Genomic DNA, 13,443 nt, shown 5'->3' with positions numbered 1-13,443 from the left:
GTTGCACCGGAAATGAAAATGCCAATCGAAAACGAGTCAGACTACTGCAGGGGGAGAGGATGTAGGGACAAAGATAGCAGGTGAACGAAAACAAACGCTGCTTGAAGGCGGGTGGCCGTCTTCTAAAATGAATGTTTAGCCTCTCCTAAATTTGTCAAACCAATGAAAACGCGAAACTCGCAGAATATCGTTTGCCGAACGGTCTCTCCCTGCTAGCTATGTTTGATAGAAATTATGACGAATCCAGCGGTGGCTGCTTCGTAGCAGCGACAATGCTCAGGCCTGTCATAACCGGCTTTTTCAGATTTTGTTTGTCACATCAGTGACCATGGATGTCAGAGCAGTTCTGGAGTTTGCCACACTCACCAGGGGCCTCTCGCTGTTTTTGCAGGTAAGATTAAGACAAGTTAGATAATGAGAATCTGACTATTTTCTGATCTAGCTTCCTCAGTTAACCTTCATTTCCCTCTAATGTTTAAATATTGCCGGTTACATGTTTCTGTGTGGTGGCTAATGTATATCACTGTATGTGATAAATAGATCTCAGGTAAAGTGGCTGTACACCAGTATGGCTTACTACTCAGCAAAACTTTGCTTATAGTGGCAGGATTTATTTTAGTACTACTAAATGTTTCCCCTCAGGCTGTCTTGAACGCTGCCATCCCCGACCATGAAGCTGATGCGTTCAGGCCCCCGCGAACAGAAGAGCCTCTGTACCTGGACTCTGCAGTGGAGTGGTTACTGGGCGGCCTCTCTCACTGGGACGCCGAGCACTTCCTCTTCATCGCCGAGCGAGGGTACCTCTATGAGCACAACTTTGCTTTTTTCCCCCTCTTCCCCGTCGTCCTCCGAGGCCTGGCAGAGACGTTACTGTGGCCCCTGAGCGCCTGGCTGAGCGTGCGGGGGCGCCTACTGGTGGCAGTCGCTCTGGGGAACAGTGCCCTCTTCCTGCTGAGTGTGGTCGCCTTGCACGCACTGAGCAGGATAGTTCTGCAGGACAGGCGCCTCGCTCTGCTCTCCAGCCTTCTCTACTGCATCACACCTGCCAATGTTTTCATGACTGCTGGCTACTCTGAGAGCCTCTTTGCTGCCCTCACTTTCGGAGGTCTGTTCCTCCTGGAGAAAGGATTCACCTTCCGAGCCTGCTTGGCCCTTAGCATAGCCACTGCAGCACGATCCAATGGACTTGTTAACATTGGATTTCTACTGTATCTTCCATCGCTGCATGCCATTTCTCAGATTCGTGTATATCGTATGACGACAAAGGGCCATGTAAAAGTCTTCCATTACATTTGGGTCATCATCCGTCTCCTGCTCACTTCCCTCTTGGGAACTGCAATTATTGCCCTTCCCTTCTGTGCTTTCCAATACTATGGCTATAGGACGTTTTGCACACCATCCGTCTCCCTGGAGCAGGTCCCTCCTGCTCTTCTGTCACTGGCTGAACGGAAGGGCTACCGAGTCCCAGATGAAAATGGTCCGCCACCCCTCTGGTGCATGAGACCCCTCCCCCTACTTTACTCTCATATCCAGGATGTGTACTGGGACGTGGGCTTTCTCCGTTACTTTGAGCTGAGGCAGATACCGAACTTTATCCTGGCTCTGCCTATGGCTACCCTCGGCATTATGGCAGCTTATGCTTATTTTCAAACTAACCCAGAGCTGTGTCTGAGACTCGGACTTTGGGATACAGGCGCAACTAAAGGGCTCGACAAACCCATGCCGGGATTCTTCAACCCCAGAGTGTTTGTGTATGTTGTGCACTCAACAGTACTCCTGGTGTTTGGAACATTGTGCATGCACGTGCAGGTGAGTCACCGTCTTGTTGAACGTTAAAACTGTCTGGATGTGAGGAGCAAACGATCATGTCAACTCATCCCCATTTTTATTACTCTACGTTTCTAGGTTCTGACCAGATTCATGGCCTCCTCGTCTCCCGTGCCGTTCTGGATAAGTGCTCATCTTCTCCTTCTCAATGAGCCGCTCCTTCACAGAAGAAAAACATCAAACCCCAACGTGCAGCTACAGACTCACTCTAGAAATGGATGCAAGCACACGCCTCAAAATCCCATCACTGCATTGCTGCCACATTTTAAAACCTGTTCACCTACCACTCAGAGCATCCTGGGATACTTCCTCTCCTACTGGGTGCTGGGGCTCGCACTGCATTGTAACTTCTTGCCATGGACTTGACTTAAGACACTGCTCTGATCTTTAAATGCAATATTTCTCTGTTCTATGTTAAATTATGTAAATCCTCACACGAGTGTTTTTACATCATCATCCATAGTCAGTACAATATTGCATTAAAAAGAGATACATCAATACAGAATTCTGTCAATGTCATATTTATTTAAAAAGAAACAAATACTTAAGTAAAATTATTGTATTTTGTTTTTTGAGAAAAACAAATCCAAAAAAAAAAAAAAAGAACTTTGCCTCATATTTCAGTTATGTCGCCCACATACATTTTTTGACGCAGATTTTATTCATGCAGTAGTCAAAACATTTGATTTACACATCTTACTCTAATGTGTTTGTAGTTGAGAAGAAAATTAAATGTATATTATAGCCAAAACTTCTTTACAACTTTGGTTGTAAATCTTGGCAGGACTGTGGTTGTACTTGAAAAAAAAAAAAACAAACAATATTTTTATTTCTTGCTGAGGCATTCAGATTTGATTTACTCAGTTTAATATTGCACTGCATGTTTGGAAGAATTATTCCAAGTTATAGTTTGAGACTTTTGGATGTGAATGAAAAAAATAAAGATTTTGTTGCTGTAAAAAGATTCCTCAGCTCAGTTTTATTTTCATGTAAAAGCAGTTGGTCTTTCTTGAGGTGTTAATGTAAAACTTGTATATTGTGTTTTGCTGTAAAGAACATTTGTTGCCAAAGTTGCACTGGAAAGTTGGACTTGAATTTAAAATTAAATGTGAACAATCTAAACAAGAATGACTTTAAACATATGAACGTGCTATGTGTGCTAATTTTTCACACACAAAACCTTCTCCTGCATGTGAACAGTTTTATCTGCTTTAGTGGTTTACTTACAAAACAGATCATTTACTGCACGGTAATTGGTGCTGACTTGTCAAGTCTAGAGTTACTCCTCATGTCACTTGCAGGCATCTCTTCGAAGCCATTGGAGGCTGCTGTTGCTCATGAAACAATGTGCTCCTCTCATTCAAGTGTTTCTATAAGAGTGTTTTTCTGGAAAAACCCTCACTAAAAATACCAAAATCAACGTTTTTTTCAAGCAAGCATGTAATCAAACCAAGATTTCTGACAGCAAATGTAACGTGAGAAAGAAAAATGGACTAGAACAGATACCACTCAATGTATTTCTCTGCTGAATAATCTCTACTTTGGAGACAATCTAGAAATAATTAAATGAATGAATGAATAAAAAGACAGAGGTAATGCTTTTCCCAATATCTGCCATGCTCAGCACACAGGATGGGGGTGCAGCAGAACGTCTGCCGTTAGTCAGCCATTTAAGAATAATAGCTCGATTTTAGATGAGACTAAAACTGACAAAAGCAACATTTCTCAATAATGGAGTGTACCAGTAGTCAGTACCCAATATGTACTCAGTGAAGATAATTAATGGGTTAATTAAATTACCTTGTAATTCTGGAGCACCTGTGGATCTATAAAGTACTCTAAACGGGCCATAAAGTATCCTGCATGTGTACATTTTTAATTGTAGAAAGGAAACTCCCCACATAGATGGTGAAACCCCAAAATACTAAGGGCATTAACTCAATGTTCCAACAACTGAGCAACACCATGAACTTATTCTGCTTATTTCCAGTGAATTGTTGTATTTTCTATACGGCTTGTCATTAAACAATTTGTGAAAGCATACAGAACTGCCTATTCTAGTCCCAAGATTATCACTGTGCGGGCGCCGGTGTTTGCCGCTGATCTACAAATGATCTCCTTCCATACATGCTGTGTATATGTGGGTACAAATCAGCGGTGAGTCCTGGACGCATACGTCAACGTTCACACCGTGACGTACATTGGCTGACGGTAAAGAGAAAAGGGAAACGTGAAGTACCGCAAGAAGCTACAGCCGAAGCCCGTTTGTCTGTTGGATTCTCGACAAAGGGCGAGTTCGTTTCTCCAAATGCGCGCTAATATTTATGAGAGGCTTTAATTTAACTACCAAAAATGGTAGTTGACCTTGGGTCAACTCGGGAATTGATTCAGGTCGTTAAACCCAACTACGGAGAAGAATGCCTTTGCTGGTACGCTAGCTAGCTCGCGTTAGCTTTCAGGATGGGCAACTGAACGCTAACCGAACAGGGCAAAAATATAAATGTACAATGACTCAGTCTTGAGGGCACTGTCTCTCGAAGAAACGCGGCGAGAAAAGAGAGTTTCGTGTGTGCCTTTTAGCTACCTCCGAACCGTGCGGATACTGTTTACATGATGAAAAACTGCGAGTACCAGCAGATCGACCCGCGAGCGCTGTCGGTGTCGCCCTCGTCGGCACAGAACCACACCGAGAAGAAGGCGCAGCGGCCGCGGAGGAAATGGGAAGTGTTCCCGGGGAAGAACAGATTTTTCTGCGATGGACGGATCATCCTGGCTAGACAGAGCGGCGTCCTTCCTCTGACACTGGGCCTTATTGTTGTCACGTGTGGCCTTTTCTTTGCATTTGAGTGAGTAACTAGAAATGTCCTTCTGTAATTCAACATGAAAGGTCCTTGCTCACATTGATGTGTAGAGGATGCCCCTGCATTATACTTCATTACCTTTATTTTAAACTGTCTGTCACGATAATATACGGGAGCAAGAGAGGTGGATTTTGACTCATCTCTTTCTTTTACAGTTGCCCATTCCTGGTGGAGCATCTGACCGTCTTCATACCTGTGATTGGTGGCGTGCTTTTTGTCTTTGTGGTCATCTCCCTGCTGAGAACCAGCTTTACAGACCCAGGCATCCTACCTAGGGCCACCCCAGATGAAGCTGCAGACATAGAGAAGCAGATAGGTAAGGGCTGGCATTGCATGCTTGCTGTGGGACAGATGGGGTAAAGGAGCTTTGCCATATGGGGGATCTCTGACTGACGTGTTTGTCTTTGAACTGCAGACTGTCACCTAAGTAGCTTACTCCTACTATCATGGCTGAAGAGTACAAAAACCAGACTTAGCTGTATTTGTATTTACGTGTCCCTTATTATGATACTTGTTTGCTTCTTGGGTTATCTGTTTAGATCAAATGTGTGCCTCTCTATTTTAAGATACCTCAGGATCCTCTACATATCGCCCCCCACCACGGACCAAGGAGATCCTCATCAACCAGCAGGTGGTAAAGCTCAAATACTGCTTCACTTGTAAAATGTTCCGCCCTCCTCGGACCTCCCACTGCAGCCTGTGTGACAACTGTGTGGGTAAGGATGTGTTATGAAATTACCACCTATTCCAGCTGCTTTAATTAAACTAAACAACATATAACCATTGCCAAGTAGCAAATACTATACCAACACCTGGAGGGCTTTCATGCAGTCCACTGCTCTCTATTAATCCACTAATCTGTGTCCAGAATCTGAGATGTTGAAACTTAGTGATACCACAGTGGCACCTATTTTCAAAGTGATTGAAAATCAGCTTTGTATTGGTGTGTGCAGGACTTTTCGGGTTTGCTTTAAAGTGGATGGTCTTAAAAGCATTAGGTCATCTACTGGCATTTGCAAGATAGAGCAAGCAGTTTGTTACTGCAGAGTGCCAAACTGACTGAAATGTCTGTCCTGTTAACTGTTAAGGAACATCTTCATATGTCGTAAGATGGGATTGATTGTGTTACCTAAGTAATAGTTAAATAATGCTTCCAACTTAGTTTTTTTATTATTTTTTATATTGACCATGAATTAACAAAAGTGAAGAAAAAAATGATTGCTGTACACTTAGTGGCTACTTTATCGTTCACACCTGTGTAAACTGATGTACGACAGCTACCATAAATTCAACCTTTACAAAGTTTATAATGTTAAATTTTTGGTAACATTGTCAGAAATTTGTATGTTCAATTACATGTTTACTGTTGAGATCATACAGTAGGTGTACTAGACTAAATCATGTTAAGAGGGAAGTAGACTGTCAGGAACACCTCTCAGAGTAACTCACTCTAGGACAACACCAGCTGTGTTTATAACGTAGATGCTAAAACATGTAATAAATTGAATCAACACCTGAATTAAGTGGCCATATACGGAGCAATTATGCCTAGATGCGCTCTGTGTTCAATATTGAGCCTTACTGTTGTTATACCTAAAAGTTACTATAAAACTTGCCTCTGATCTCTGGTGTACCGCTTTTTCTCCCACAGAACGATTTGATCACCACTGCCCATGGGTGGGGAACTGTGTGGGCAAACGCAATTACCGCTTTTTCTACAGCTTCATCATCTCTCTGTCGTTTCTGACATCTTTCATATTTGGCTGTGTCATCACACACATCACTCTGCGTAAGTATCCTCTCTCTGCAGAAAGACACAAATATCTCAGCAGTTGTACAACACTTTTGTCATGTTATCAAGAATCACTTTTTTTTTCTCATGCCTTGACTTTTTTTCTCTAGGTTCTCAGGCAGGTAAAAGCCTTCTTCAAGCCATTCAAGAGAGCCCTGCCAGATATCCTTTGTACCAAATTTCCACATAATCAACCTGTTGTGTGAGATGGATGAGATCTTTTTGAATCTGTTCCTGTTTTCTGCCAAGCAATAACACAAGTTACACTGTTGACGAGGCATTTCCCACCCCTTCTCAGCCTAAGCCCACGCTTAATAGGATCAGAGTGTTAGCATCCAGCAGAGCTGTGCTTTTAGGCAGATGGCTCTCCAGTAGTAGGTTTGCTGCCTCATGTCCTTGTGAGATGATGTCAGCAGCGAGACAAATATAGACTGCATGACTACAGAGTGGCTCGATTTGTTATTCACAGACAGGGTGTGGGTTAATTTCCTCATGGTACACATGATAAGAATGACATTATTTCTTCTTTTAGAGTCTAACTGTTTTCTCTCGTGACTTATCACACAGAGCAGATGATTTGATTAGATTTTTAAAGAAACTTATCACATCAATTTTCATATTAAAATGAAAAACTTATGAATTCATGAATTTTCTGTGACTATTAAGCATTATAGGTTATAATGGCGTAATGGTTCACTGTTATGGATTTTGTATCTCAAGTTGAAATAAATGTAAACGAATTAGTGTCTGACTGAAAGGTAAGAATTAAAGATAAATAATTGTAAGTAACAGCAGTGTGAGTGTTATGTTGAGGAAAATGTAAACACACATTCAGACTTATTGATGATATGGTGATGTTATCATGCCTTGACTCTTCCTTGTGTACTGTGGTGGAGTTGGTGATTTGTTTCTTCTCCATTTGGTCTATACTGGGCCTCTCAGGCTTCCACACATACTTAGTAGCCTCCAACCTCACAACAAATGAAGATGTAAGTATTCACATATGACTCAGTTCAGATCATGATTATTAAAATAGATTTTATCCACTTAAATGACAGCATATTTTTGTTTGTCCACTGTGTAGATAAAGGGCTCCTGGTCAAGTAAGAGGGGCGCGGAGGATTCTGGGAACCCGTACAGTTACAACAGCATTATGACCAACTGCTGTGTGACGTTATGTGGGCCCATGCCTCCGAGGTGAGTGAAGATGTCAGGAACACTCATCATCCTGATGCACATTTTTCTTTTTCATTACCTCTGAAGTTCACCCTGTGTCTCATTCATCAGATTAACAGCTCTGGGTCTACAAACGTTTCCTCTTTTTAGTATCAGTGAAAATGCTTCATGAGCATTTCCTAGCCTTGGTTACAGTACAGGTACTGTCCACGTTTAAGCACATCATAACGCAATCTTCTGCCCTGCTCTCTAGTCTGATTGACAGAAGAGGTCTCCTGCCTCCCGATGAGGCGACCCCTGCCGCCTCTGCCTCGGACATAGAGCTGCCTCTCTTCGCAGCCAAGAATGACACACACATGGTAGGATGAACCAGCTTGTGGTCTGCTCCCTAGTCCTGACTGTCCCATAGCTCCTGTGTTGTTGTTAGCCTGCCCCCTGTGTGCCTTCTCCACAATCTGTGTTTCCACTCTCTTCATCCTCCAGACTTCCAGATTCAGCACCTCAAGTAGAGTTGCCGACATGCAGTACTTTGGATCTGTGTTCTGAAAGTTGAACATTTCATATGTTTTGTTGATTTAAAAACCACAAGAGAAGAGTGTGGATCTGTAATAGTGAACGGCCTGTCAGTTATCTACAGAACGTATCTGTGTTCGAATTTGAACAACATTACTAGGGCTCAGCTTATGATGGCTTGAGACTGACATAATATAAAGCCAGATATTCACAGAAGAGGTGATTGAGGTAGCTAATTAGAGCTGGCATTAGAGGTGCTGAAGAGGTAATTCATCACCATGCAACATGCTGAAGTAATACTGCTGTGTCACTTGTTCTTTTAGCTTGAGAACAAAATGTCTTGGACAACACTCGTGAAACTGTTTGGCATCACTGAGCAGTTAAAAAAGCGAGACCGTGGGCAGGGAGTTTTAACAGGCAAACATTTAACCATTGCTTTAAGTCATTGTTGAGTTTTTGAGTTACCCCGTCAGACTGCTGCAGATACAGTATGTTCTGGTTATTTTGTGCTGTGGGACAGTAAACACGCTAATCGCTGCACCTTTTGATATTTAACTTGTGATTATGTTTTCCTCATACTTATAGGAATTCAACATGTTGTTGTATCTACCTCCTTGTTTTTGTACTACTAAGTTTGCTTGTATGTTATGGTGAGGGTGTATGCACACAAAGTAATGCTTTTTGTTTGGACATGCAAATGGTGTTAGATCATTTTATTTTGGATTTATCAGCACTTTATCACAGATCATTTGTCACCATGCCTTGAAAAGATTTGTCTCAATATTGTCAACATATCAAATGTCTTGGGTATATTATTAGCTTTCTAAAATCCACTTTTACTCCTCTTTTTGTGTTCATCTTTTACCTAAAAACAATAACAAATGTTCTTTTATGTGTTAAATAAACATTATTTTTGTATTTTGGAATTTTGGTCTCTGTTTTGAGTTTACTTTGCCTTTTTGATTTTTAAGCTGTTTGGAAGAAGCCAGAGGTTATTCTGTTCATTCCAATAGGTATAAGTTATTGAACAGTTGGATCTATTTATCATGAACATTTGTGTTGTATGCCTGTAACTTAATCGCTGGATGAAAGATTTGACACTCAGTGTTACTATATCCATTCCACCCCTGCTAGGAGGAGAACTGTCAGGATTTTGCTTTGTCCTGCACAGCCTGAAGGGCACTGCTGCATGTAGACGGTTGATGGTAAGAGTAGGGGTTGAACATTAAAACCAATCACAACATCTCTTCACTCGCCATTCGCTGTGTCACTGTCTTTCATATTGTAGTTGGTGTCTAGGTTTGGAGTCATTATCATCTAACAGTTATTTCTTTTTCAAGATGTTTTTTTTTTCCCATAAAGCCAAACGCAGCCAGGGCAGATTTTGTGATTGGTTTGTAGTGATGGTGTGGATGGGTGCACTGTCTTCACTTGAAAGCGCATGCTTCACTGCCATTCATTCGTCCTCTCATTAACATTTGCTCGCTCACTCAGTGCTGGATGGAGCTCGTGTTTGAATGCTGATGATTTTTCTCTGTAGTTAGATGACGTGTCTTTCCTCATTTGTCTGGGGTGCTTTATTGTGCATGTATAAACTGTACTTCCCTCTCTACTCTGATCACAGCCAGAGGAAACACAGGAAGCAGCAGCGTCTCCACACACATCTAAATCTTTCTTTACCCTTGTTCAGTATCGTTGCCTTCTAATTGCATTGTCTGCATCTAACTCACCTCCCTCATGCTTCTTCATTTGAATCTTTTGATGGTGCTGTCATTAGTGTAATCACTGCTTTCATTGTGCTTGATGAAACTAATCCTTTTAATCACAGAATTTTCTATACATGTCTGTCTCACTGTTTTGTCATTGCAGCTTGGCCTTTCATAGCATAAATTCACACTGTGGCCCATTTCTTTTCCCCCTTTTTCTTGACTTCTCTGTTTTCTCTTCTGCACACAGTGCACTCAGAGCACTAAGGACGTGCTGGAGAGGATGGTCCACTCCTCCGACTTTCACGGTCTTTGCCCCCCCGGCACCCCGAAGACCACCCCCCTTGAGCCGGAGGACTCCAGCACGCCGGCGCCGTCTGCAGAGCCTTCGCCCTCCTCCACCGGCTGCTCACAACAGCACGCCCACCAGCCCATGGCCACCCCTTGCCCCCCGTTCAGCAGAGGCAGTAAGAGGGACTCACTGCACTCCATCAACCCGGCTTTCCGCCTGGCTTCCCCCTCGCCATCGCTGAGCCGCGCCAGCTTGATTCTGGGCGACGCAGCCGACACTGGCTTTATCCCGCTACCCTGAGTGTGCACCCAGTAACCATAGGAGAAGAGAAGACTTATTCCACTGCTCTCTGTCACTGGCAATGAATTTTGCTACAGAGACTTTTTCACGGTGGTGGTCATGATGTGTGTTGCCATTTGGTTTCTCAAGATGTCATTCTGATGAATTGATTAAGCATTATCTGGAGGGTTTGTATGTTCTGTGAGTTATATCAACAGTGTCCTACTGTATGTGTCCTTCAGGGTGGAGGTAAATCTTAGTAACACTTGGAAGCACAATATAGAGATTATTTTTTTAAACACCTTTTTATTAAGACACCCAGAACATGCCTCCACACGTTCCGCAGAACCTCAAGCCATACATCACAGCTGCAGTGTTTCAGTTCCTGTTGATACTTTATGCAAACAGGTCTTTAAATCTGGGAATACTCACAGTTTGACTGTGGATGCAAGAAATAGAGAAACAAAAGATTCTCCAAACTGGCATGCTCTGGATAGTGAGCCATTTTCAGGATGATCAATTCAAGAGTTAGCCTTATGTTGTGTCCGATCATTTCCTGTCATCTAGGTCAACATCAGCCCAGAGTCATTAGGTGGATCCAGTTTGACTGTTTTTAGATAAATGAGTTATCAGTTATCAGAAAGGGGAGGACAAGGTGCAGTTTTATTTTTATTGTATTTTGTAATCAGTTCTGCACGTCTTCTATATCAGATGCTCCTAGGCTAAATGGCAAATATCTTTTCTTTAAGCGAGGTGTATCACTTTAGGAGACAATGATTTAAAGATGACACTTAAAACTGAGTGAATTTGGTCAGATTTTTTCACGTGTGGCTGGATACTAACTGCCTGAGGTCGCTGAAATGTGTAGTATTTATATATATTGTGTCATGTCCACCTTGTTGCTTTTTGTTGGATGTTAAAACCAAGTATTTAAATCAAAATCAAATCTGCTGCTGCGTTTCAGGGCTTGGATTGGAGTATTTGTCGCTGAAGCACTGTTTCTTATTTATGTGATCTACTGGGACGCTCCCCAGTGCGAGCGAGCATCTGCTTTTTCGTTGCCTCAGGGCACATCAACCGTATGTTACCTGTCACGGGTGTGTTGGTGGTTACAGCACAGGCTCAGGCATATGGACTGCTTCAAGCAGAGAAATGTTTTAGGAATGTTGACGAGGCCTCTTCATGTGCAGGGCAAGCTGTCATTTTCATGGCTGTGACCTTTTACTGCTCTTACAGCATGAAACTTAACCCTCCATCTGTGATGGTGGAGTACAGTTTCCTTTGAGAGCTGGGAGTTTGTGTGTGCCACTAGGGGGCAGGATGTGAATAAGGATTGCAGCCTCTTTAGAGGGCAATTTAGTGACAGAAAAACTATTAGAGGAAAAGCCTTTTGTTGTTTTTATTTATTCTTTTTTTTTTTTTTTTTTTTTTGTATGTGAGCGTTGAAGCTGTACATAGGTTGTGAGTTTGTGAAGAACCACTTTGCCATAGTCAATGGGTCGCTCATTTATCAGTCTGTATTAAGACCCATAGTGTGTGTAGAGACAATTACAAGCAGTGCTTGTATGAACAAACTTGTTTGCATTTTGTAGGATGTAACAGTGGAACTGTAACATTTGGTCAATAAAAATGATACATTTTGTTGACTTCTAGTGTTTTTTTTGACCCCTCTTTCTCTTGAGAATCATTTTTCTCAGATTTCTGTGATTAAAAATAGTCTTTTACTATGTAAATACTCTGCTTATTACATAGCCTTATATTCACTTTTTTACTAACAATGAAGTTAAATAGATCCATGTTAACTTAGAATGCTGTTGTTGTTGCAGGTGGTGAGAGGGCCCACCTAACATGCAGAGTCAACCTGTTTCAGAGTTCAAGGCCACAGCTCCAAAGGCATGACCTCAACCTGTGCTTCAACCTTGATTTTGGGACACCCAGATTCAACTGGTCGCAAGATCTGAGTGACCCTGACGGGGGACGTGTGTTTGTAAAAGGTCAGAGAGATAGGTTGCAGATGGCCCATTTAATGATTTGTAGGAAAACCATAAAATCTTTGAAAATCAATCCTAAAACCTACAAGGAGCCAGTGAAGGCAACGCCAGATATGAGCAATGGGGGGGGGGGGGGATTCCTGTAAAAAGATGAGCCGCAGTACTCTGGAAAAACTAACATAGGACGTACAGTAAATCAGTGATTAATTCTTCCTGATGGCTTGATGGTGTCAGTGAGGTGTGTGTGTGTGTGTGTGGGGGGGGGGGGGGGGACAACAACAGCTGAAACGAGATCGGAATATCTGTGTGTTGATTTGTCTCTGATACAGAGTTATCTGGGCGCCGTATCCTCCCTTCATCTGCCCTCAGATGCACTCAAATAAAAAGTCTTTTAAACCCCCCCCTTGTAAATAGCTGTACAAAATAGAATATCATCTTTCAGAGTGTGGTGAATTGTTTCCTTGGCATGATGTTTATACTGTGCCCAGGGTTATACTTTTTAAGAAGTCCTTTTTTGTTGTTGTTGTTGTTGTTTTTTTGCCTGTAATTATTGAAACTGAACACTGCAGAAAAATAGCCGTTGGGCCCAGCGATCACAACGGATGCACCGTGGCAGCTGAGGCTGGAGTCTGACTGCACTTCAGCTGTCACCTCTGTGTGCAGAAAAGTGAGAATGCTACTTTAAGGTCATCCAGAAATCACTTTTTTTTTTTTTCTTGAAGGGGTGTCTGCATGTGGCAGCTGGTGTCTCCTGAGTGTTTTCAGCTTTCAGAGAGGATGCTTTTGAATTTATGTAAAAATGTGCAACAGCATATATTTGATGTCTTCTAAATGTGTGTGAAATAGCTGAAAGGTTTACAAGACTACAAGACTTTTCACTTGCAATAATATATAAACACATTGTTTTGATTTGACTTTACTTTTTTACTATTTGGTGCAGCAGGAAATAAGATGACTGAAGACATAAACTCCAGCTGGAATCAGACAAAAGGACGTCAAAGGATGC

General features: G+C 42.2%; 2 protein-coding genes across 3 annotated transcripts; both read left to right on the top strand.

The window, feature by feature from the left end:
- Nucleotides 1-2,791, top strand: pigv (phosphatidylinositol glycan anchor biosynthesis, class V). Its single transcript, XM_018686463.2, has 3 exons — nucleotides 1-391; nucleotides 643-1,809; nucleotides 1,906-2,791. Exons 1-3 carry the CDS (start codon nucleotides 329-331, stop codon nucleotides 2,191-2,193), a joined length of 1,518 nt encoding a protein of 505 aa, XP_018541979.1. The 5' UTR covers nucleotides 1-328; the 3' UTR covers nucleotides 2,194-2,791.
- Nucleotides 2,792-4,043: 1,252 nt separating this feature from the next.
- On the top strand, nucleotides 4,044-12,092 carry zdhhc18a (zinc finger DHHC-type palmitoyltransferase 18a). 2 transcript variants are annotated; one of them, XM_018686484.2, is made up of 10 exons: nucleotides 4,044-4,673; nucleotides 4,844-5,004; nucleotides 5,255-5,404; nucleotides 6,340-6,477; nucleotides 6,591-6,642; nucleotides 7,367-7,469; nucleotides 7,565-7,677; nucleotides 7,910-8,015; nucleotides 9,304-9,374; nucleotides 10,126-10,272. In XM_018686484.2, exons 1-9 carry the CDS (start codon nucleotides 4,438-4,440, stop codon nucleotides 9,343-9,345), a joined length of 1,101 nt encoding a protein of 366 aa, XP_018542000.1. In that variant the 5' UTR covers nucleotides 4,044-4,437; the 3' UTR covers nucleotides 9,346-9,374; nucleotides 10,126-10,272. The 2 variants fall into 2 exon arrangements, with proteins under 2 accessions (XP_018542000.1, XP_018541992.1); XM_018686476.2 differs by lacking the exon at nucleotides 9,304-9,374 and having other exon boundaries at nucleotides 10,126-12,092.
- The last annotated feature ends 1,351 nt before the right edge of the window (nucleotides 12,093-13,443 follow it).

This window comes from Lates calcarifer, linkage group LG15 (genome assembly GCF_001640805.2).
Source record: "Lates calcarifer isolate ASB-BC8 linkage group LG15, TLL_Latcal_v3, whole genome shotgun sequence".
In the NCBI taxonomy this organism is placed as follows: Eukaryota; Metazoa; Chordata; class Actinopteri; family Centropomidae; genus Lates; species Lates calcarifer.
This window is presented reverse-complemented; position numbering and strand designations above follow the sequence as displayed.